A 23652-nucleotide genomic window follows, 5' to 3' on the forward strand; every position below is an offset into this window, starting at 1 on the left:
GCATTGACAAGTGGAGAATCCCAGTTCAGCTTGACAAACATCTCACTTAGGCCAAGGAGGCAGCCCAGGAAGAGCTTGACTGCAGTTTCATTCCTGGCTGCTCCTGGGAAGATGTAACTCCCTACTCCCAGGCATTTGGCAAAATTACATTCTGATATGAAGGCTTCAGATAGACCAGATGGAGGGTTGGTCGAGGCTGAATGAATTGTAAGAATGAGGTGTACAGAGACCTTTTCTGGCTACAGTTCTGAGTCAGGACTTCCAAAGTGCAGAGTAATATTTTAGCAATTGGTTTAATCTGAAAGCAGGAAACATTTAGCGAAGTGTGGAGGAAATATACTGGTCGCCTACCAAACATTTATAAAGTGTTTTACCAGTCAGGCCAAATGTGTTTTAGAAAAAGAATGCTAATGATAACTTGAGCAATGAGACGTAAAGAAGTCAGTTACCACAAGATTTTGTTCTGTTTGACTAAACTGTGCTTAAATTGTACTGTAAATTGGATTTAAAATAACACAGTTGGGCTCTGAAATTATGTTGAAAATTAAAAGGACTTTGTACATCAGTGGACCCTACTCTTATACTGGAAATGAAAGGTGAATAGAACCACATGCAGGAAATGTGTTTGATTCCCAGTAAAAACCTTTATTCTAACCATTCTATTGGAAATAACACATGTAAAAACTATATATACCACCTGGTGAGAGAGCTGAGGATGCATCCTAAAATGCTGACTGCCTCCATCTATTTGTGGCAAAAAGATTATAAGCTCTAGAAAAATATTTCTTCCATCAATTTGGCCTTTGATATAGACTCACAGAATTGTTGCCATCTACAACTTCCTAGACAAGAATGTTTTACAGCTAAAGTATGTACTGTGTGAAGAAATGCCACATTCTATTTGTTTTCTACCTGCCTCTCAATATTTATTTTGAGAATTTAATTGGATGTTTGGTTCAGTGGAAATAAATCAAATTCATGAATTTAGATCTTATTGGCTAACATTTCAAATAGCTTGTGTCATAGCCAGTAAAAAGAGATGGTATGGGTGGGCCTGGGTTAAATGAGTTTCAGTCCATGCATTTATTTTCTTGGAAGAGGGTAGGTTTCACACACATAAAAAGAATTAGTATGTGTTCATATGCAGCCTGAGGTCATCTGCAAACACCAAGCTGGGAGAAAATGAATCAGAACTGATACATTTATTAATAGGCTGTGAAGTGGTAACAAGGAGGCTGAAGTATAAAAAAATGAATAAATATTGCATGTGATGTTTACAAAGCAGCACTTGAGTGAAGTGTGGTGATGTTACACTCTATTATTAGAGCTATGATAGCTGCTGGAGACCCAGACAGTCACATCACGACCAAGACTAAAAGGACCAGTTCCCATTTAATGGCATGCATCTAGGGACTGGCTTAGAGAAAATTAAGCTTCCCTTTTTGCTGTCAGACTCTGTAAATTCCAATTATGAAGAAATCTAATCAATGCCTTGCAGTCATATACTTGAAAGCCATAGATGCTTTAAACTGTGATTAATTGCACATCAAAGTTTGTATTACAAGTGCTAAAAATGTATGGTAGGGAGAAGAAATCCAGGTAGTGCTGACCAGTTACAGGATGATAATAAAATTGCATCCTTAGGTCAAGTTGGCCCTTTGTGGAGGCCACACACTATAAACCATTGCTGCTTATAAAGGGAATTGCATTCTTGGATGCATGTGTAGAGTGAATTGTGCAAGCAATGAGAGGACCTGCCTGTTGAGATGTACAGAGACTGCAGGAGGGGAGATCTCTCCTTCTCTGACTTAAAGAAGTTAAGGGGCAAAGGGGCAAAGATTCCTACATGGAAGAACTGCCTAGGAAGATATTAAAGTGAGCCATCAAAGAGTAATCAAATAGATAAAAGAATACAATAATTTTAATTTAAGAACATTTGCAAAAACCTGAAGCAAAAGTCATGCACAGGGATATAGAAAATGCTATGGAGAGAAAGGTTCTGAAAACCATTCTAACTTTGCACATTACTGAGCTGGAGAGAGTTACAGTGAAATGAGAGAACTCCATCAAAACCACCTTGATTTCATACATACATATACGTTACTCCCACAGACAGTAGCACAATAGCTTGGTGGGTGGGACTAAGAGCATATCAATAGGATTGAGGTGGGAGCCAAGTGTAGGCCAGCTTTCTGTGTGCTAGGCTACCTGTGATGAGTCATGACATGCTTAATCGTGCCTTGACTCATTGCATGGCTTTTGGCCTGCCACTTAAGTTCTTCAGCTAAATCTACCTTGCTCTGAGGTGATGTTAGCCATATATCACCAGCCTGCCTCAAAGACAGAGTTTTTAAGCATTAATTTGGACAGTGTGAAAAAAAAAAATTCTTTGTACACTGCACATACCATTATACACCCACTGCTTAAAGGTTTTACAGCCTGTTTTTGAACCTGTTATTTCAGAGGTGCTAGTCATACATACAGCAAAGCCAGAAAGAAAATCTTCCACTCTCAATTGTAGACAGTGATGACTTTTGCTACTTAAAAGGAAATGAAAATACCAAAATTGTGCATACCAGTTCTGGATAATCTACACAAAGTAGTTTTGACTAGAAACATGGCCAGTCACAGACAACAAGCATCCCCAAAACTCATATTCTGTGAGACACAGCAAGAAAGATCATTGATACAAGGCTGTGTATGTCAGTTTTCCACAGAGATAATGCCTGGTCTTTTACATCTTCTGTTTTGAGGTTTTTTTCCCCAGTATCTGAAATCTGGTAGTCAGTAGCAAAACTCCCAGTGACAGCAGTAAAGTTCCATATTTGCTTTGCCATTGCAAGTGATTTCTTGGACATGTTTCTTGGGGTTTAAATCTGCCAAGAATCAACGGTCACAAAGGGAATTTTGGGGTTTGGCTTTATGTACGTTTCACAGTGAAAAGGAATAACTCAGCTGGACCAATCAAAATGTCATGCAGTGACATGCAGATTTGCACACAGAGAAGTCCCAGCCCCTCTTCACCCGCCCTCTTTAGCAGCTAGTAAAGCTGAGCAAGAGTATGTGTTCCAGCCACAAGATCAGTGCAAAGAAAGAGGATAAATGCTCTTATTGGGCATTTTTGGAAAAAATGTTTGCTGTGTTTTGCTTGTTCTCTAACCCCAGGAATCAGAGCCCCACATTTTTGTCCATATTTTAAGATACTTATTAGCCATGCTTGTGCTACTACATCTGTTTCCAGATATGGGGAGGGGATAAATGTTCTCTCTTTAGAGCTCTCTCATGCTGCTCCTGAGTTAGCTGGAGGACTGGTGAAAACTAAAGCTTTCTTCCAGCTGATGAGAACCTGTCACTCCCTCTGAGTAGTCTCAGCTGTTGCCTCTGCTGAGAAGAGGTACTATGTGTCAGTGTTGAACTCCAATCCTTTGTAGATGTGAGGGTTGCTGTGAAAATACCAGACAGTCTGACAAAATTAATTTTGGTCTGATTGAGTCATAAAATATGTGAGACTACGGATGGAGGAGTGTTGTCTTCCGATCCCAGCTGTGCCTGCGGGTGACATCCCTCCTGGATCTTCTCTTCCCTATCCCCCTGATAAAGAGGTCCCCTCCTCCAGATAGGGAGGAAGAGCAGACAAGGCTGCTAAGCAGACCCAGACCCTTTCTGCCTGAAAGGTGGGCTGGCAGACCAATGTAGGGAGGGGAACTGAGAAGGGAAGGCTCTATCACAGCAAGCAGCTCCTGTGGACTCCTCCACAGGAGGATGCCTGGGGAGGCTCCGAACCTGGGAGAATAGCAGCCTTCAGCCATGTTCTTGTTCTCCTCTCTGATTGTTTAGATGTGTGCATTTATCTTGTGGGGAGATGGAGCATCAAATACCAGAGCCATTTGAAAACTGATGGCATCACCTACCCAACATCACAATGAATCAACTGCATAGTAACAGTGAGTTAGCTAGAGCAGCCTGTACTCTAAGCTACTGCTCTGCAGTTTGCTTCTAAAACTGTAAATGCCAATGGAAGCAGCCTTCCAGAGGCTGTTCCTTTGCATTAAGCATTGATGGTAGCTATAAAAACTTCTTTGCTACTGTATCCTGGATTGGACCTGAAGAACCAACATATTAGTGAAATAGCATGCAGGGCTTGTTTTGGCTTAAAGTTAGATAAAAGACAAACAGATTAGAACGACAGGTACATATTCCTTCTCTTTCTGATGTCGCTCCTCAGCTTCTTTCATCATTTCCCGAGACTGTTCCAACTTGGCATCTACCAGTTTCTGCTGAAGTTCTCTGTGCTGAAATATTTTATCAAGGTGCTGTAAGAAAATAAATTCTGCTGAATGGGTAGGTTTAATTATCTACATAGACCTTCATGCTTATGCATGTACAGCTATTAACCAGAACTTGTAAGACAAAAATATTGCAAAACAAGAAGACACCCAATCTATTGCAATTACTAAAAAATCACAGCTCTAATAAGAACAAACTGTGACAGATTTTGCATGAGAAGGGAAACCAGTTTACATTATCAATTTTGACCTATTGTAGGGGGAAAAAAAAGCCTTAGCATCTTTGCCAGTTTTATGGTCTACATATTAAGTCATCACTATAATCCAATGTGACTGAAGATCAAATAATTGCTCATTGATAATAAATATGCTGGGGACACACTTTTTTTTAGCTGTTCAATGGCCTATGGATCCAAGTCACTATGTGAACAAATGTGTAAATCACACCTACAGAACTTGGAAACAGGTGCACAGCCCATGCCATCCTCTATGTAAATACAATCCCCTTTGCTCTGGCCACACCTGCACAATGTGGGCATGGAGGGCCTGGGATCTGGAGATCAGACCAGATGAACCAGAGGCCTCCTCTAGACTGTAAAATGTCTAGCTCCATGGTGACCTTCAGGAGATAAATGTTGCTGATAGCCCTCTTCACTCTTAATTCATTTAGGTAAAATTCATTGGAGCAAATATTGTGTCCCTCTGGTTTACATTTTCTTCTCATAGAAACCACAAGACAGGAATGTACACTTCCTTCATTCAGTATATGACTTCATACATGATTCAACAGATTTGGAAATGCAGGTATTGTATCAGCCATTCCAGATTGTAAAGACAGATTATTTATGTTTTATTCAGTATGTTGTCTGATTGCACTGAGGCTCACAGTAAATGTATTTAAAAACAATAAAAAGACCCATCGTGATATTTGTTAGCATTTGTCATAAAATAAAACAAAAAGGCAGTTGGGATTTTAACGGAGGATGGGGATTTTTGCGTCAAAATTTTCTGACCAATTCCAATGTTTACAGAAAGAATAATTTCCCATCTGTCTATTATCTGCTAAATCTTATGGTGAGCACTGTGTTTGCGAAAAAAAAAGAAAAGAATCTATTCAGCTTCAGAGGGCCTCCTTTATCTGTTGTCTTAATTTTCTGCTTTGGGGAAGGGTCAAATCGCTTACATCAGAGCTCTTCTCAGCAAAGTGTATCTGGAGGGAACAAAGTATATTTGGTGTCACCAGCAGAACAGGCTGTTCAGAAAAAATGGGAGCTGGGATGTGCTCAGTGGGAGCTTAGCAGGAAGGAGGAAAGGGATGCTGGGAGATGTCCCCAGGGATTTGGGGGAGCTGTGAGGAGCCTTGGGCAGTTTAGCAGACAGCTGGCACACCCTGCTGCTTGTGTGAGTTGGCACCTCTCGGCACAGCAGCAAGTCTGCCATGGGTGCCATGGGCGGGGTGCTGTCCCACACAACTCCATGGCCGCAGAGCGTGGCAGGCTTGCTGCAGGCATAGTCCCACTCAGAGGGCAAATTATGGTGAGGACTATCCTTATTACCTCTGTGAGACACCTGAACGATAGCTGGCAGGGCAGATAGGCTGCTGGCAATGCCTTCTGCTTTCCCTGGGTTTGCTGCCTGACTCCTCCAGTACCCACGGCATTGCTCTCACCTCTTCCCGCAGCTCGTACTGGTCAATGATGCTCTTCAGCTTCTCTGCCAGCTCCGTGTTCTCTTGGCAGAGCTTCATGTTCCTCTCACTTTGCTGCTCGATCTGAGCCTGGATTTCACTCAGTGTGCCCTGGAAGTGATTAGTTATTTCTTTCCTCTTCTCATCTTCCTCTCGTGCCCGCTGAATTGTTTCCTCCTGTTGTTAAATGGGAAGGAACACAGTAAGTTAGAGGCATAATAAGCAGTTCCAGAAAGATACTGTTTCAGAGTAGCATAAGCCCTCCCTTTGAAGGATTTTACATGTTTGCATTCCTCTTTGGAGATTTTCTTGCTTTCATCTGCTCCGGCATTAGGCGTCATTCTAAATTTACAGAGCAAATTACACAGTGGCCTTGAAAAAATTAGGGAACAAAGAATTTGCATTTATAAAGATGGATGTAGAGCAGAGCTCCAGATCAAAGCAAGTCTGAAAGAGAGGACATGTGTGCATATCTTGATTCATGATACTGCAGCACAGCTTTTGCTTTGGAAGAAGATGTTTAGTGAAGCAGTCCAAAGCTCTTTTATCGAAATTCTCTTTGACTGAATTAGAATATGACCCTTTAAAATACCTCCTGTTAACTAGGACTCTTCATATCAAATGTATGGCCTTTGGGATTTTAGTTTTAAGAGAAATTCATCACTTGCTGAAGAATCCATTCCAATTCCTCAAGTTTTCTCCCCTACTTTTTAACCAACATAAACATTTGCACTAATTTATTAGTGAGTGGAATCAAGGAAAGCTTGTGTGCAGTTTCTTACAGAATCAAAGCAGACATTCAGAATTATTTTTTTTACCTGTTATTGAAATTCTGTTTTAGATTTGTTTATATAAAAGACAACGCAAAAAGAATCTGGATTCATTGCTTTGGATCCAGAAATATGGACTATTTTTAGTCCTTACTTTTGCTTCCAGGCCAGCTTTTCCTTCTGTGGAATGTAACCCTGATACAGAGTGGCTAGGACCATATCTGCTGTAGTTACAAATCATTCCAGGACCATCTTAAGAACTCACTCCATAGCATGCAAATGGCATACTCTAGTAAGGTTTCAACTAGCATAGTCATTTACATAAAAATCTCTGATGACACTGCATATGGATATTTTCTATAAATATATTTGAATAAAGCCTTAGCTAACTCTAATAGGGTATAATTTGTATCATGAATGTGCACAGAAATCACCATGAAGCCCTGCTGTGCTCTGCAGTTTACACAAGAACACATGTGTATGCTTACAAAGAGAGTAAAAGAAAACATGAAACCAGAAGAACTCTCCCTTTTAAGAGAAAGAAAGAATGTCAGGTGGAGCTGGGCAAGTGACTTGGAGATTGGGTCCTGGTTCAGTACCTGGATTGGAAATTGGACACATGGAAAATTTGCAGAAAGATGAAAGAGAAGCTCTCCAATTATTTTTTTTTTCAGTTGGTGAGAATGATTTTGAAACATTTTGCTTGACCAGCAGTTGAGCTGTGTTCTTCTTCTAGTCACTTTTTGTTTAAATTTTTCTAGTAAAAGAATGCTTTTCCAAAGTAGAGTTATCCCATGACTCACAGAGCTAAATCACCCATTGTGAAACTCCCCACCCTGGGGGAGGTACTGAACCTAAGCATATATAATCTTGGGGTTTTGGAACTTCTGGTGCCACTTGTTAGTTCCAGAGGAGGACCAGAAGTCCACTAGGACTGCAACTGCCACTCTCGACAAGACTGTGATCATTACTTCAAGAGGACTGTGACCATCATCTGGACCAACAGGTTTCCTTTCCTTTTACTTTGCCCCCAGGGGGACCACGTGGTGCTCAGCACAGGGGTAACAAACCCCATTCTATTCTTGTCCCAGGGTGCTGGGTTATACATCTGTCCTTGGGGGTTAAAACCAGTTTTCTCTGTTTCACTGTATTTATTGTAATCTTTTTAATAAATTGTAACTCTGACTTGTAATCTCTCTTGAGTTGGGTTCATTTCTCCTACCGGTTTACTTCTAAATCAGCACAACCTCTAATACACTGTTTAAAAAACTCTTCATGCCTCTTAGTTCTTCATTATAGAAGTGCAGCCCTGAGCAGGGAAAAGAGTGACCAAGTGCTTTCACTTCTGGAAGTCAAAGTGAGAAATTGAACTTGCATGTCTGGAGTCCTATTTCTATGGTTTCAAAACATCCTTCCTCAAAAAATTTATTGTTTCAGTAGACCAAATAGTGTTATAACACATCACTGCTGTGATTTAAAGCTCTGTGGAGTAATAAATCCAGCTGAATATAGAAAAAAAGGTGGATTGTGCATCTGTCACACCAAATGGCTCTGTTACAAGGTGAAATGAGACATCCTGAGAGTAACAATCATGCAAATGTACACAAACCAACCCTCTGTGCATGTGTTCCTCAGAGGATCTTATTTCCTGCTCTTCTGAGGTAAAATACTTATGCAATACAGAGCACAGAGACAATATATAGATTCATTCTGAGCCAGCAAGAATTTGGTTGCAAGACACAGTATTTCTCTGGACCTTTTCTGCTTCAGAGAAAAATATATTTGAGGAGGATATTTGCTTGGGGAGAGGCCCTGGTGTGTGTGCCAGAGATCTCCTCAGAGTCCCTCATTTGTTAAATCCTTGAGATCCCAGTCACAGATTAGTGCTCAGTGTGGGTGAGAGGAGCTGGCTGAGCAGAAGGACAACTGTGTGGCTACAGCAGTGCACAGACTGACAGGCATTGCCTCTTCCCTGTGCCCAAGACCAAAAGCCTCTGTGCTCAGTGCTTTGCCATGAGTGGAGCTCGCTGCATCGCTGCTAGTGCCCAGCTAACAGTAGGCCGGTGCCTGGTCCCTAAGGTAATGCAGTTTTAATCTCACAGGCTTCTAAGTTCTACCAATAATACTGTGAGAATAGTGATAGGACTTTGGAGGTGTCTGCTTTAAACCTGAGCCTTTACTAGCCTATGGCTGAGGCTGTGTCTGCACTGGAGCCAAGGAGAGGGCTGGATGCCCACGGTGCCAGCATCAAAGCTCTATATCCCTGCCAGCTCTGCTTCAGGGCTGTGGGACCAGCTCCCCTTCACCCATCTCACCTGGGCAGGCACAGTCTGGCAAACCTCAAATCATCATTATCACCTAGGTTTTATTATCGCAAGGCTACAGCCTCAGCTCTTTGCTTGTACCAATCCCTGGCACCTGAGAAAATGCATGTTTTTCGAATACTTCCTTAGTGTTTCCCATTTCAAGACAACACAGTGTAAAGTAAAATCCTGAAGATTTCCCCCAAATGGGAGTCTTGAAGACTGATTACTGTTTTGTGTTACTGCTGTTGTAGCTGAAGTAGCTACGTGGAGTCTGGAGCTTCTGGTTTTAGGGAGCAGAGCAGAGGGTGTTTGGGGTAGTGAATTCTCAGCATCATCATGGTTAATTCCTAACATGCATACAATGCTTGGTCTTGTCAGATGCTTCACTTTCTACTTATTCTTTTAGTAGCTTTTAATTAAGTGTTCAATTTTAGTGAGAAAAATAAAGCATTGTAAATTATTTTTAGATTTCCAGTTGTGGAAAGCTTAAGTCCAGCCATAAACTATTGTTCTTTTTTCTCTGCCTTTTCTTAATCTTCACAATCCATGTCAACCTTTCAAAGACATATTCTTGCATCCTACTGTAATATTGCTTTTGCTCACGTGTTTTGCTGCTAAAAATGTAAGGATGAATTGAATAAAACCTTGTAAAATCAAGACAAGGATATTTTGAAGTTTGGGATTTGGCACTGGAATGTGAGATAATTTGAAAATAGAAGAGTGTGATTGTCTCTGGAATTGTCCTCATGCCTCTCTGGGCCAGCTCAAGAAGATTGTTGGTCTGCTGAAGTCCTATCAGCCAAGAGGATATAAGAGTGGAATTCTTTTTTTCAATTAACCGTTTTCTTCATTCCTGGGCACCACAGTCTGAGCCAGTTTGAAGCTGAGCCCACAGTCAAAGCTGTTGACTTTTGTGACATTTGTATGAAAGTCATTGCTTAATGCCTGGTGGCAGGAAGGGCAGGGGACCTGAGATGTTCATCTCACTGCAAGATACTAAGTAGCTACCAAACTGTCAGATAATTGACAGAACATGAACTCCATGCAGAGAAATTAATTGCTCTTTTTCATAGGAGATCTACTCTCTATTGCAGTGGGAATACATTCTGCTATTTCATGAACCTTTATTCTGCTTTTCTTGGAGGGAGAATTAAATGTCTGTGTAACTGCAAAGAAATAATCAGAATACCTGGGCTGTATGCAAGTCAGAATTTGAGGCTGGTATCCAATACTAACCAGAAATTTTTCTTCTCTGATCTGCCCTGTGGATTTTCAATACAGCTCCACATTGCATATTCATCACCACTTGGCTGCATGGATCTCCAGTTAATGGGAATTCCACACACCAGCTGAGTGAAGATGACACTTACATGATGTGATGTGCATACAATATACCACATGGTAAGTCAGAGATGGTTTGTGATCTGGGCAGGCCAGGTTTCTCCTTTGTTATTGAAATGGCACAATCTTCTACAGATTTTATTTTTGGTGATTTGGAACATAATCAGAGGTGCTAATCCCAAGCACTAAAAAATTATGAATCAGCTTCTCTGTCCTGCCAAAACCAAAATAAAAACATTTAAGTATGAGATTTTAAAAATAACATTTGATGGATTTTCCTCTTTCGGACCCTCTCAGTACAGTCTTAAGTGAAAGAAAATTGCACTCAGTTAAATAAACAGAACATGACTTTCTGGAGAGTCACAGATCTCCAGGAGCTAGAGCTTAAAGGCAAATATTCCAAGAACTATGCTAAAATTCTCAGAGAGATGAAACTGGATAAAGATAATGAATGCCTTTGTTTATTAATTTAATTCACGTATATTTTGCAAGTCTATTTTGTCTTACGGTCTTATTTAACTTTGTTTTTTCTACACTGAAAGCACGGGAACCAGAGGAAAGATGGTATATTGGGTTTCTTAAAAGATCTCCAAATTCTTTGGAAGAAGTGGCCAGAATTTGAACACTTCTTCCTACTACCAGATCAACTCAGGTACCTTTCCTGACTCATCTGGCATAAGCACAGGATAAAAATCAGAACTGAGTCTGAAATTGATAGGTTTATTTAGAAGACCTAGTCACAAGGCAAAACAGTCCAACAAGTGGAAAGGTGCTGGAAAGAGACTTTCCTAAATGTAAAGCTGAAATGTGTGATGAAATATTTATATACAAAGGGGAAGGGAAAATCATGCTCTCTAGTAACGAGATTAATAAGCATAAAGTAGCTGGGGAATTGTGTGAGAAATTCAAGCAAATTTGTTCCAAATATGTTTTCCAAATATAATTAGTTTTTCTTTATACCCCAGTCTCCACCAACTTGTTCCCCTAATATTATTTGTTTAGTAATCTCAGTTAAGGCTATGCAAAGCACTGTACTCTCTACTCTTAATTCACTTTAGAACTGGCTTGTATTTCTGTTGAAAGATTTTGCCCACAGACAGTCTGGTAAATCAGTGTAAATCAGTATTGAAGTACAGTTCAGATCTGGTACAAATTACAGGCATATATTTAATTTTCACTACCAGTTCTGTGCTACTATAACTAGGCACAGAGATTTGCTTCTAGTTTCCCCATCTGTTAAACTGCTTCTATCCTTCTACTAGTGCACAGTTTAAATATATGTGTGACCATTGCCCTCTCCCACATGTATTCTTACCAGTGTACAACGAAAGTTAGAGCTACACCCTGAAGGCCCACTCCTGAGCTGGTGGAAATGAATGAAAATCCATTACAGTTAATAGGGGTTATATCAGGTGGAATTCTTGTAATTCTATACATAACTATATCCCCATAAAGAAGGGGTTTGAATAGATGAAAGCAGAGGCTTTTCGTATAATAATACAACCACCATCACTAACATGTCCTCAGAAAAAAAAGGCAATCACAACAGTAACATCGTGAACCTACAATTTTTCACGAAGCATAAACATATTATAAATTTCACATTTAAATGGTGTGATGCAGACATATGGATCCCAGCCTTTTGATACTCCAGAAAATTTCCTCTTTGAACTGATTCTTGTAATCCAAATTACTTTCACAATGTTGGCATTCTTCCTGTCTTATGTTTGATGTCTTGAGGCAAATGTCCTGATTGACTGACCTTCACAAATCACTTGAAAAACCCAAGTACTCAAATTACGTGAAAATACCCACCAGCATTCTGTGAGTCCACTGGAGCAAAGCTGGTGTCCCTGTTATTCTGTCCATGCACGTGCATTTTCATCTGCAGTCTCAGGGACCTGGTCTGTTAGCACCACTGCTTTTCTCTGTGCTGAGCTCCCTGATCATGCAAGGAGGGCTTACAACTAGTGTGGGCAAACACAATATCCAAAAGTGCTTGGATATTTCCAAATGAGAAATAAAGAGGTCTTGGTGTAAATGGACCTCAAGACATATAATTACATAATGCATAATTAAAACATATAATTATATATTATATATTTTCATATATATTATATACTACATATATTGTACAGTATATAGTATATATTGTACTTATTATAAATACAATTATAACATATAATTCTATATTGCAAGTACAGAAGCAAACGTCTCTTTGACCTGTTACTAGAGCAAGATGGGAAGGCATCAGCCTCTTCTTCCCCTCCACTGCTCAGTACCTTGCTAAGGCCACCACCCACCTTGAGGTTTTTGTTGTGTCTCTGGAGCTCCCGGCACAGGCTCTCCAGCTTGCTGCGGGCAAGGATGGCTCGGCTGTGCTCACTCTGCAGCTGGTCCTTCTCCTTGGTGATCTGAGCCTGCCTCTTCTGTAGGTACTTCAGCTTTTTCTGCTCAGCACGGTGTTCTTCGAGCTGGGCAGGAAACAGGCATTAAAATGAAAAAAAGATAGGCAAAAAAGAAAAGAAAATGAGCTTTTTTGGTTTAGACAGTGTTCATACTTTCTTAACCTCTTAGGAAATGTTTTGTATTCATCAGTGCTAATGGGAGAGAAAAGAGGGAGCTGGAAAGAGTCCCAAGACTGCTCACTGCAACAGTCCCAAGTCTGCTGTAGTGTGGGTGGGTGAACATAATTTTTAACATTCTTGTCACACCATTTCAGCCCTTCCTTCTTTGGTTTGAATTTTTTTGAAGGACATCTGTGAGGTTTTTATTTTTGTTTTGGCTTTAGGAACTAGAACAGTCAGTAGTGCTTTATGCAGTGAGATTTCTCCAGATCATGAGATAACACAGTAGTTGCTCATTCTTTTTTACAGTTTCCTGAAATAAAAGTGGCTTCCCAAATACCCAGGAACCTTCTGGAAAAAATAGCAAGACAAGTGCTGGAAACCAAGAATGCTGTCTGTATGGGAGCCTTGTTGCTGATGGAGGAGAATTCTCTTCAGGGAAGAGCTTCCCAAAATGTCATGCGGGCACCTACTCTCGCCAGGCTCCTCTTGTTCACAGGACCATGTGGCAGCATCTGTCAGTTGTGTTTCTGGAGGTCCTGTCATCAACAGGGGTAGGTTATGGGAAGTGAAAACTCCTTTAGGCTCTTTGTCTCCACATAGTTACTGAAGGAAATGTGGACAGTCCCTGATGTTCATTTGAGAACCTCCTATTCCTGTGGGTCCTGCAGTCGTCAGCTTGGAGTATATTTACAGTTTATGTCCAACTTTCAGCGTGTGCATTGTGTTTTACTCCCGTAGATCAGAATAGGGCCTTTCGAATCTATTCAAGCACCAAAATAATTTTTCTAGTATTGTAGGAAAAAAAAATAGCCTTTCTGTAGTTAAGGCTGAAATTTTTTTTCCTTTATAAGCTTAATTTTGTTCCCTTCCGCTTTCATTTGAGAAACATAAAAAATGTTCTTTTTGCTTCACATTTTGCATGTGCAGCCAGTGCTGAGTGGATAATGATTTACCCAAATTTCACGATTCACTCAAACTCTGCATGAGATAGCTGGTTTAGAATAAAGTAGGTCTTAATCATAATAAAAGAAGTCTTCCAAGCATTTTTTACCTTTTTTTTTTCCCATTAAAATAACTTGTACTAGAAACTTGTATTTCAAAGTTCTCAGGAATATCTAAGACTACTTTTGCACTGAGAAAGGGTAAATAGGAATGACAAAAGGGCTGCCAATGATAAATTTTTAAGAATAATTAATGAAATATAAGCTAAAATTAAATGCAAATAGAAGGAATTATGATTTTTGGAAGGCTGATCTAGAGAAATAAACAGTTAATTTAGGAAAAAAAGTTTTATCTTGACCCCACTGCAGACAATGACAACACTTACATTTATTTATTTATTAGCATATGGTTCTTGCACCCAACACTTATGGGAGACCCTCAAGATCTCTGAAAATAAGCCAATCACAGCTTGTGCCCAAATGGCTATGCTGTCTTGCTTCCCCAACCTCACAGGCATGGCTTCTTCCTTCACCAGCCCATGCTCTTCCCTGATGCCTTCTGTTGTGTACTCACAGTCACTACAGACTGTGCCAGGGGATGTGCTGACAGATAAATAACATATTGTTGGTTGGCCATGGGGAAGGGTCAGTGCTGCATTGGGTCCCCAAGTACCAGGAACCTCTTAAGCCACAGCCAGCCCCAACACTACCTAAAGCAGAGGAAGCTCAATCTGCCACATGGCTACATCTTCCCGTGACCTCTGCTGCAACGAGTGTTTGCGTCACCACACGGCTCACCAGACCAGGGGGCTGATCCGGGTGGAAAACAACTCAGCAAAACAAGATGTGATCTGAAGTGTGTGATGGGGATAGACAAGAGGGAGCAGAGAGAGCTGACAAGCTATTAATCACACTACACCCCTCAGCTGCGCTGAGTGAGCAGTGTAAGGCTTTCTCCAACAAGATTTTAGTTGTATTTATTGAATGATTTATTTCAGTGACATTGCACAGTATGTCAGAAACAAATGCTCAGTATTTTTGTTTTAGCACCTTTCTCCTCCATGGGTTACTGGAAATAAGGTCCCTGTTTTATACATTGCTGCAATGCTGTTTGAATGCAGTCAAGAGTACTTTATAGAGGAAGAAGACCTATTTCAGTTAATCTGAGAGCATGAATTCCCTTTAAGCATGAGATAAAGCATGAACAGAGGATTTCATGTGAAAAAAGGGAAAGCTAAACTTCACATTATGATGAGACATGGACACATCTGTGCATAAAACCAATTACAAAGTCAATGATCTGCTTGGCACATTTTTCAGCACTCCACAAACTGTAAAATGCTGCAGCCTTTTAATTTGAAAGATTTTCACAGCTTATGCTCATACAGTCCTTTGACTACTTAGAAAAAAGTTAATCTGAAAATAACCCATCATCAGTGTGGAAAGAACAGAGTTGGGTAGGTGGCATTGTTATAGGGATGATTTATTTCGGCAGAGGCTTTGACTCTTCATTTCATTGTGTTGTGTTTTCTCTTACGATTAGTCCCAGTTGGCTATTATCTGTTTCCTAATATTTTATACTAAGTCCTGTATTATTTTCATTTTAATTAAAGGACTGAAACGTAATTTAAAGAAATACCCACTTACAGATGCATGCAAAACTCCTTGCAGAAGGTGAAGACAGAAGCCTAGACATTAGTCTTCAGTGTGGGTCAGTTTGGTAGATTTGCTTTTAAGTATGAATATTCTGCCTCATCAACGTTTTGACCCAAAGTTCAGCTTGTTTTCCTCACTTTTTACTTTTTTTCCTCCATCTTACCCATAATTATTTGACCATGACAATTATTTTGGGATTCATTTAGCACAACAGACAGTACTATTACATGAGATTTGACCATGCTGCATGACAAGTTTTTTATACCTTCCCGTATGGACAGACTGTACAGAAAAGAACCAATACTGTACTAACCAACTCAGCATACTTCTTAAACAACAGGTCCAACTTCTCTTCTGGAGTATTCAGTTTATTCAAGCTTTGCATCAGTAGGGTGGCTTCTTTTCCTTCAAAAAAGAAGAAGAGGAGATTTGATGGTAGTTTGGTTGATGTACTGTTATAAAATTGGTTGTTTGATGCATGGATCTGGAAAAACTCAAAGAGAAATGAGGTATTTTGGAAGGAAAGGAATATTTTTTGCTATGAACTTCTGGGGTTTTCACCATAAGAACAAACATGCTAGAATCTTCCTCCATTTCAGACCTCAGTAATGTGCTCTATTCTAGCAAAAGCGTTATCTGTGAAATGCTTTTGTCCTTTGTAATCTGATTTTCATTGAATGTTTCTGCAACATGTTTAGGTCACATACATGGCACATTTGACTGAAATAGGGAGAGAAAGGGCCTGGACCCTGAAGGCCCGGGAATAGATCTCTTTGCAAGTGAAAGCAGATCAGAACTGGTGTACTCAGCTCCTTTGCTGCTCAACTCATACATGACATAAGGAAGATTAAGTTAGGTACGGAGACTGTGGTGTGGAAGTCAACAACCAGAGAGTAGTAGGTACTGCCAGCCAGGTCTGAGCTACATGATACTGGTGTAAATCAGTTCCATGAGTTGGTGAATAGAGTATGTATACCAGAGAAAGTCTGATAGCTCTCTGGGGTGTGAATAGCTAAATCACTGCATAGCCATTTAAGTATTGATTCTCCTCTGATACCTCTCAGTATTCATTTCAGCCCCAAGCATGAGCTTGAGCTTGAACACTGCTTGTTCATCAAATACAAAGTGTCCCTGGCATCCCTGGAGATAAGGTTGGCTGTGGTGCCAGGGGCTTAGATGTGCTTTTCCAAATGCTCCCCTTTCCCAAGGCTGTGAGACAAAATCTGCTTTCTGCTTTAGGCTGGACTTTTTCCATTTCAAGTCTAGTGCAGTCCAGAAGTACTGTCAGTGGAGAAAATCCTTTATTTCACACTAAATTCTCTCTACAGCATCTGTATAAATAAGTTGAAAAGAGCTAAAATCAAATCCTAGTGTGAAAACTGTTGCAAGTGCAACTGGAGCACTGTGTGTTGGTAGGGTTTTCAGTGAGCTTGCTGAGGTACCAATAACTGCACCAAAGCCAAGGCAATAGAAACTGAGGAACTTTCTTCTGGAAATTCAAGGAATTTGGGAAAAAAAATCTATAATCTGTCCTATGCTTAGTGCCTTGCCTGTAAGAACATTCTGTGGTTATTTCTCTACAGGCTTAGTCTGTGGTTGGGTTTGGGTTCTCATTCAAAGCAGAAGCTTGAAGATTGGCCAGAGTTAAATGCAGGAAGGAAAAGAAATTACATGTTTGTTAGATTGGAATGTGACTACGTTGCTCTCTAGTGGCTGCCCAGCAGAAAGGACAAGCTGTACAAAAACTTGCTGAGACTTCTTTCTAGCTCAGCTAACAGCCCTGGCAGGGCTGAAGTGCTCTCTAAGCACTGTGCTTAGAGAGAATAAATGTATTAGTTTATTTTGTATAGTCCATAATGAGTCCAGAGGCTTCCTAAAATTTGCTAAATCAAAAATAACCTGGGCATGACAGTGAATTTGTTCTGCAGGTTCCCACGCCACATAGTAGCACCACTGGCACCTTTGTGACTGGTGAGTAGTCATACCTGAGGAAGCAGGAAAAGAATACTGAGGCACAAACGAGAGACTGGGTTTTCCTTTGTCTGAGAAGTGACTTTAAGCAGTGTATTGTCAGACTGACAGCTGTGGATAACCACTTTGGGCGGCTCAGTAGTACATTAGATTTGTGTGATACAATCCTAAGCTCTTTTCTTTTTAAAAGGACTAATATCTGATCCAGCCTACATGTTGGGTAATGCAAAAAAAAAATTATTAGTTAGAGAAAAGATGTAATGGTCACTGTAATTTTCAATGGTAACTGAAGGTTCCTATTATCCATGGCAGAGACTTAAAATGGAAAAGAGCAAGGGAGTTCTTACTTGTGTTTGCAGAAGGGCTGTGTGTGTAAATACTTGCCTAGTCCTTTCAGGATTTTCTTCTCCAGCTTTTGCTCCTTGTTGCCGCTGGGCTCCTTTGCTCTGCAAGCATCCCCAGGAGCTAGCTTCTCTTTCTCACTCTCCTCATTTCCATCTTCATACTCTGCATCCTCCAAGATGACTTGCTCTCCCTTCTTAGGCTTTTCAGTTCCTGTAGGAGTGTTTTCCTTCTCCATCAGGCTCGTGGCAGACCCGTAGGTTTTAATGATGTCCTCCAGCTGCCGGCTCAACTCCTCTGAGATGTCACACGTGGCTTCTTCGGGCCCAGCACTTGGCTGCTCTGTGGGGGCTGGAGCAGGGGACACCAAGCCAGGGGCAGGTTTGTCCCCACTCTGCCCCTGGGTATCCTGCTCAGGTGATGTCAGAGACTGGTCGTTCTCCATTCCTAGTGCAGTACCTGACAGCAAACAAATGGAGGGTTGACTTAAAAGCACACAGAATTAGTCATCGAACTGTTCCCAAAGCTTGGCCAGCATGTGAGTGATTTTGTGTGAAATTTGGAATGGCATCTCATCCATTAGCTCTGGCTTGATAAATATATCACACTTAAATAAATAACCAAGGTGATTTGCCTTCAAGGAGAAAAGCAAATTATATACTTTCCAAGAGAAAAACGTACCCAAATCTATCACTTGAAAATGGAAAACCTCCTATTCCCATTGCCAGCAATGACAGATGAAATGACACCTGAGTCACTTATACCATTTTCCTCCCTGCACACCATTTACCACGTTTACTTTTCTTGATCTGTTTACCTGCAACGCTGGCTACCGATATAGGCAGCTTCACTTCAGAGCTGCATTAGTTTCATTTCCTATTTTTCCCCTGTCAGCACATGTTAAGTCAATAATCATGAAAAATATTTTAAATGAAACTGGTGCACTGAAAATTGTGCTGTGCCCTTGGAAAGCCCAGCATGGTGCTTGATGTACAAGAGATCTGGTTTGGTACTGTCACAATAACAGCAAAGAATAAGATAAACAGCTCTAAACCACCCTTCTCTTGTACTTGCTGCATGATGTTGACATCTTGTTTGACAAAGTACAAAAATAAGAATAAATCACAGTGAAATAAAACCAACCAGACATAACATGGTTTGATAGTCCATGGTGTTTTCCAGGATGCATTTCAGCTAATTTATTCCCAGTTTGCAAAGGGAAGCTTTTGATTTCTCGTGTCTCTGACCAGCTGCAGTGAGCCAGGCAAATACAGAGTCCCAAACATACCCGTGTTTCTTCAGAACCTGCTCCAGTTTACCCAGAACCTGGCAATGAGGGTGTCAGCAAGAGCATCCTAGGCACCTGCTCCTAGCTTCTGCAAGGCGTGGGCCAGCAGAAGCTGCATGTAGCTAAAAAACTCGGTGTAGAGAAGGATCCTTCCCTCTCAGAGTGCCAGCAGAGCTGCTGGCACCACTGTGTTGCCCTCAAGAAGTAGTGCAGAGGGGGTGCACAGGTGGGCCTTGCTCTGCAACTAGCCTCTACTTCTTCTTGACTGCAGACTATACTCTTTTCAACCATGAGCCCTTTCTCGGTCTTCTTCAGGCTGATTTTTGTTCCTCTCTTTAATGATATGATTTACAATGGTGCCAGAGGGGAAGAAAGAGAGGAAGAAGATTGTTTGGTTGGTTCTGTTCTAGCATCTGAAGCAGTTCCTTTCTTATTTTTTAAAAGACAACTTGTTTTGAAAACTTGGAGTTAACTGGGAAGTATTTTGTTCCGTGTTCATGCAGGCTGTAACATATATCTTCTATAGTGTCTAAATTTCTTCAGCTTTCAAAATTGTAAACTAGCATGGCCAAAGGTGGTATATGATAAGAGAGATGTCATTTATTGTAATAAATGACTTGATGTTTTTTATTAAACTCTCCCCAGTCAAAGTGATGTTTGCAAGTGCAGTGATGGCCATCACTAAAACAATGTTTTTCAAGATTTGATTTTCTATATGACTAGGCTTGCAGATAAGATAGTCAAATGAGTTATCATCTCTCAAGCAAATAATTGAAAACTTTGACTGGGGCTCAGGATGTGCTTGAAAACTCAGAGCTATAAATACATGCCCCTGCAGTCCTCCCATAGGTACAACTTGCCAGAAGAAATGGCTTAGGCAGTTGTCTGGACCTTGTTTCACAGACCCTTCAGACAGTTGCATTCCATTCTGTCCTCCTTGTGGCACTGTCATGATATCACTGCAAAATGATTGTCAAATTATATCTGTCTGATTTGATGTCATATTGAGTTTAACTTACACTGAAACATAAGACCTTATGTATGCAATTTAGGTAAATAATTCCAGATAGCATGAATATTAGCCTACAGTTTATGATCTTTTTTTTAACTAGGGCTAATAGATTGCCAAATAATTCATGGTCACTGAGAGTATTGTAAATGCTAAGCTAGAAGCTCCACAAAGTATGTGTTTATCTCTGACATGTTCAGTCTAGTGTTTACAATTGTAATCATTAATTTGAGCTAATTGGCAGTTGGAATCAATCAGCTAGAAAACCCAAGATCACCAGCTCTTGTTTAGGCAGAACAAAACTCTCTGTTTTTTTAATATGTTCATCACAGAAGGAGAACAGGATTGCAAAATGTTCCATTTCCAAACATGAACTTCTCTCCTGACTATCTCCCTCTCTTTGTAAGAAGGCACAAACTGATGTTCTCATCACACCTCAACTCTCTCCCTTAGGTGCCTCCCAACTTCATCTCTCACGGACCAGCACTGTCTGGCTAAAGGTTTCCTCTTACATTAAACACAAAGTATGCCTGCAAATACAGTAGGCTTTAAATCAACAATCAATCTATGCATGGTGTTGCTCAGAAATAAGGGAAAAGCATGGGTGAATGAAAGAGAAACTGGATTGTTAGAATCAAGATGTTTACAAGTTGGCCTTGCAGGAAATCATCCCTAACATACATTCCTAGCTAGAAGAAGATTAGTTATAATCAGTCTCTGAAACCATAGCAATGTGCATCCTCTGAGGTCCTGTCCACAAGCCCAGAACAGTAAGCAGGCAGGAACCCCATAAACATCCAGCAATGAACCTTTAACCCAAGGATGCCCACCTGCTGGGTCATACCAGAGATTGTATTTACTCACACAAATAAATATCCAAATGTTTTACTTTGTTCTTCTTCAGGCTAAACCAGAGGTCTGATAAATTCTTTCCAGCACAAACACAATGCCTGTGAAGACTTCTGTACCTTCTTTTGCACAACAGCTTCCACAGCTTCATGGAGTTTATTTTGAGGGAGACAGGGCAGCTCTCATCCACTGATAGTTGCCTGCTTACAGCCTTTGACGCTGGGAGATTTTACAGCATTTGGCCCTCGTTCTCCTCATGCTCCAGCCTGTTTAAGCTTGATGCAGATAAGGAATTCTGCCTTATCAGGCCATAAAAGACTTTCAGTGCCAATTTCACCAAGACCCAAAGTGTTTACATTATATACTATCTTAGACACAGTAATGCCTAAAAATTAGGTGACTGAGTCCAGAAGAGGAATTCTTTGGTTTCTCAGACTTGCCTAATTTTAGACTACCCACCTCGTGAGTTTTGCAACTCCTACTACCATTACTGTTGCCTCCAGGTACCTAAATTTCCAACACAGCCTTATCCTGTTTTATGGTAAAGGGGAGGACTGACCAGTTATCTGAGTGAATCTGACGATTGCATCTTGTTTATTCTTTTCCTCCTGCGTTCCCAAATTCTGGACCTGTTCCACAGCTCTGAGATCAGCACCTTTCTTGGCCCTAGTGCTTTGGATGGAAACTTGACCCCAGACACTTGTGGTTGCTGCTTCTACAGATAGTCACTGTGGCCCTCCTCTTCTCCAATGGGAAATACCCTCAAGAGCCAGAGGGTGTTGCTGCCTCACCTCTGTGAGAAAGACTCTTCTGCATTCTCCTCCTTCCTCTTTTAAAAACTTGGCAAAACCCAGGAGAGCAATGGAGCTCTCAGAATAGCTAAGCACACAACATAGCCGCAGCTGCACTCAGAGGCAACAGCAAAAGGTGTGCTGCTCAGATCAGTCTCGTTACATGCTGAGTTTGTTTGTCTCTGATTATATCCCTTAATATTTCACATTTGCAGCACAACTTGCCTTCACTGCGCTTTGACAACAGCCAGTATTTCCAGAGTAAAAGGTCAGTAGGCAAGAGTCAATGACTGATTTAGCAGAGCTGCAACAGCCATCCCTCTGCTGCTGGGGCAGCTGTTCCCATGCTGGGCTGCACCAGCCCACCTCGCACTGCTGGAGCCAACACTGCTGCCCAGGCACACTCCTGGCATGAATAAAGCAAAAATTAAATGTTTTCTTCTTAGCTTTTCTTGCAGGTTGTCTTAAAGACTGTCACAAAGTTTTGTTTATCTTTGTTAGACAGTGTGCTTCCCCTTCCTTTTCATGGAATTTGTTTCCCCCTTTCCTTCTTGCAGCTTGAACTTCTAGAGGTTTTACAAACTGTTCTATATTTAGCTTTTGCCTCCTCATGTATCCAGCAGAAGGACACATGGCACCTGCTCTGCAGCCAGGAGCTATTTTAAGCATTTCTAAAATGGGTAATGGGATGGGTACTCAGCACTTTATGCTCAAAATTCACATATTCACACAATTCTCTAAAACAAAGCTTTGCATACACTTGTATATTTGCAGTGAACATATGCTGATAAAATCAGAATTCTTACCTTGACATAACACGAGATTGAACTACAGTAACATGTCAAAGCAGAAAACATTAAACTCTGGAATGGCCCACACTACTGTAGCTCCAATTACTCACCAGAAAAATACAAGTACCTTTTTATAGTCTAGACACCACCCTATGTATTACTTCAGAAAGTGATGATAAAGCCAGCTACATGCTACATTTGAATAGCTTTATGATTTATACACAATTTTCTAGTACAAAACCGAACAAAAGTTTGGAGGTTTCGTGGCAGGTTTCCATACAGGCTCAGAAGCAGACTCAGAGACTTTCTGAAGTCCCCTGCCTCACCTCACGTTCAGCACCTGAGTCTTGATCACTTACTGTTGTAGCAAACCAGCCATGGCCCCTTGTCTCACTTCAAGGCAAGCTCTGCCAAAATAATCTCAACATTTTTTGATCACTCTTCAAAGAAGCATTTCTTACTTTCACCAACAACCCTAGATACTTGCCCATTTTCCTCAGGTGTCACATGGTGCCCAGGCTTTTAAGGCTATTCCTAGAAAATGTGTGCTGACAATCCAAAAGGGAAGCACTCACATTAAAGCCCTTGCACCATGCCACCAAGCAGTGACTGTAAGGAAGCTGTTCATCTAACTTACCAGAGCAAAGAGAAGAGCTGAGCAGAGAAAAAAAAAGTCAAGCAGAAATCTCAGACAAGGGCACACCAGCAACAGGACACTGCCTCTGTAATCTTGCCACCGAGGGAAGAGGGATGGGAAGACCAAACGAGGAGGGAAGGACAGAGTGACACAGCAGGAGCAAGCACTGCAGGGACTGAGTGCACACTTTGTAGAGGACAGTCTCTGATAGGTGCACAGGGAAGCTGCCTGCTGGCTGGCAGCGTAAGCTAGCTATGTTGGCTGTTCCCTGCTCTCACAGAGATAGCACAAGAGGTTAGAGACTCGAGCCCTCTGAAAGAGAAAATAAAGGAAGGATACTTACACAGCTGCTACCCTTCAAATTTAAGTCTTAATCCCTCAACTGCTTGACTTGTTGTGTGGTGTGAAATTTGTCTG

General features: G+C 41.0%; 1 protein-coding gene across 2 annotated transcripts in view; it reads right to left on the reverse strand.

Moving 5' to 3' along the window:
* Positions 1-23427, reverse strand: part of TXLNB (taxilin beta) — a 35570-nt gene extending 12143 nt beyond the window's left edge. Inside the window, exons 1-6 of one of the 2 annotated variants that reach the window (XM_017825908.1) lie at positions 23236-23427; positions 17913-18329; positions 15871-15962; positions 12694-12864; positions 5956-6150; positions 4194-4292 (exon numbers count right to left, since the gene is read on the reverse strand). In XM_017825908.1, coding sequence (XP_017681397.1) covers positions 4194-4292; positions 5956-6150; positions 12694-12864; positions 15871-15962; positions 17913-18315 — 960 coding nt within the window. In that variant the 5' untranslated portion in view covers positions 18316-18329; positions 23236-23427. Of the gene's footprint in view, positions 1-4193; positions 4314-5955; positions 6151-12693; positions 12865-15870; positions 15963-17912; positions 18330-23235 lie in introns of both variants that reach the window. The other variant, XM_017825907.1, reaches the window with a different exon arrangement.
* Positions 23428-23652: the final 225 nt, after the last annotated feature.

Source organism: Lepidothrix coronata, unplaced genomic scaffold (genome assembly GCF_001604755.1).
Source record: "Lepidothrix coronata isolate B3197 unplaced genomic scaffold, Lepidothrix_coronata-1.0 Scaffold123, whole genome shotgun sequence".
In the NCBI taxonomy this organism is placed as follows: domain Eukaryota; kingdom Metazoa; phylum Chordata; class Aves; order Passeriformes; family Pipridae; genus Lepidothrix; species Lepidothrix coronata.